Source organism: Oncorhynchus masou, unplaced genomic scaffold (assembly GCF_036934945.1).
Source record: "Oncorhynchus masou masou isolate Uvic2021 unplaced genomic scaffold, UVic_Omas_1.1 unplaced_scaffold_55___fragment_2___debris, whole genome shotgun sequence".
Classification (NCBI taxonomy): domain Eukaryota; kingdom Metazoa; phylum Chordata; class Actinopteri; order Salmoniformes; family Salmonidae; genus Oncorhynchus; species Oncorhynchus masou.
In genome coordinates this window covers 26,988-28,371 of record NW_027016730.1, presented here as the reverse complement: position 1 = coordinate 28,371, position 1,384 = coordinate 26,988, and the positions used below count along the sequence as shown (strand labels likewise).

Genomic DNA, 1,384 nt, shown 5'->3' with positions numbered 1-1,384 from the left:
AAAGTATATATTGCTTTGTCCTTTCCATTAATTTCAGATCAGTGCGTATTAAGGAAAGGAGACAAAGGAAGGAAGATACTTCATACTATTGAGATACAGGCCTTCCCCGCATCCTCTCCACCCAACGACACCCTCATCTTCACCCATCACAACTCCAGAGTCAGAAATCATGGACAAAGCATTTAACAAAGGCGATGAGAAATAACATTACATTTAAGAACCAAGACAACACGATCATGCCCTCTGGTGGTCTGTGACTACCCGACAAACATAACAAACACAAACATAAACAAATCTCAGATTAACAAAAAACCAAACAAATCGATTCATAAATTAACATAAATTAAGCAGTTTTTGTCCAGGCCTCTGCTGGTGTAAAAATAATCATCCTTCTTAAGATAATCGGGAACATGCACTCCTGTTATTTCTATCTGGACACAGAACCAGACTTTAGAGCACACAGCTCTCAGTGCAGTCCGTGGTGCTGTCATCGGCCGATCGCCTCTTCAGTTCCCGGTCCTCTGTTTGGTGGGGGTGCACCTGGCTCCCCTGTCTCTTGTGTCGGGGCTCCTGGGGCTGGGTGTCTGCTGACCCGTGACCCAGCCATCTCTCGGCTTCCACCTGGAGGTAGGCCCGGACGCGGTGGTGCTGCGCAACGCTGCTGCTGAAGTCGATGACACGGCACTCGTATGTGCCCTCGTCTGACTGCTTGACGCTGGAGAGGCGGAGCTTGTGGGAGATGTTGCTCCCAGCCACTTTCACCACCTGTGGCAGGAGATCATGTATTTGTGAGTCACATGAATATGAATCATATTCCTGGATTTCAACAGAAATAATTAGGTTCATAATGAGTGAAACATGTTTAGTTAAGAGTCCATTTAGTTTACAGTGCAATACTGAAGACTGTACATGTGTCTCCTCACACTTATTTTGGTGGCATCCTTAGACATCTCCTCCATTGGCACCACCTATAAGGAATTTGTTAAAATAAGTCAGGCATATCGCTGAAATAACATTCGCAAGAGACATACATTATCAATTGATATATAATCAAATATGACTTCACATGTGTTTCTATGATTGTGTTTTGCTTTTAGTGTATTGATGTGAATATTGATGTGTATATTGATGTTTATTGATGTGCAGAGAGTATATTGACAAATCTGTCGTTCTGCCCCTGAACAAGCAGTTAACCCACTGTTCCTTGGCCGTCATTGAAAATAAGAATTTGTTCTTAACTGACTTGCCCAGTTAAATAAAGGTAAAAAACTAAACAAATTGATGCGTTTGATGTGTATTGATGTATATACAGGTCTCAACTGTGAAAGAGACCTTGGTCTCAGCATGACTCCCTGTTAAACTGTTCAAATAAATGTAAATATAT

At 42.2% G+C, this 1,384-nt stretch overlaps 1 protein-coding gene across 1 annotated transcript in view; it reads right to left on the bottom strand.

The window, feature by feature from the left end:
• Positions 1 to 448: 448 nt before the first annotated feature.
• The window catches only part of LOC135539102 (V-set and transmembrane domain-containing protein 2-like protein), a 3,194-nt gene continuing 2,258 nt past the window's right edge, over positions 449 to 1,384 (bottom strand). The window contains exons 2-3 of the mRNA XM_064964958.1: positions 924 to 968; positions 449 to 765 (exon numbers count right to left, since the gene is read on the bottom strand). Of these exons, the coding sequence (XP_064821030.1) occupies positions 451 to 765; positions 924 to 968 (360 nt within the window). The 3' untranslated portion in view covers positions 449 to 450. The remainder of the gene's footprint in view (positions 766 to 923; positions 969 to 1,384) is intronic.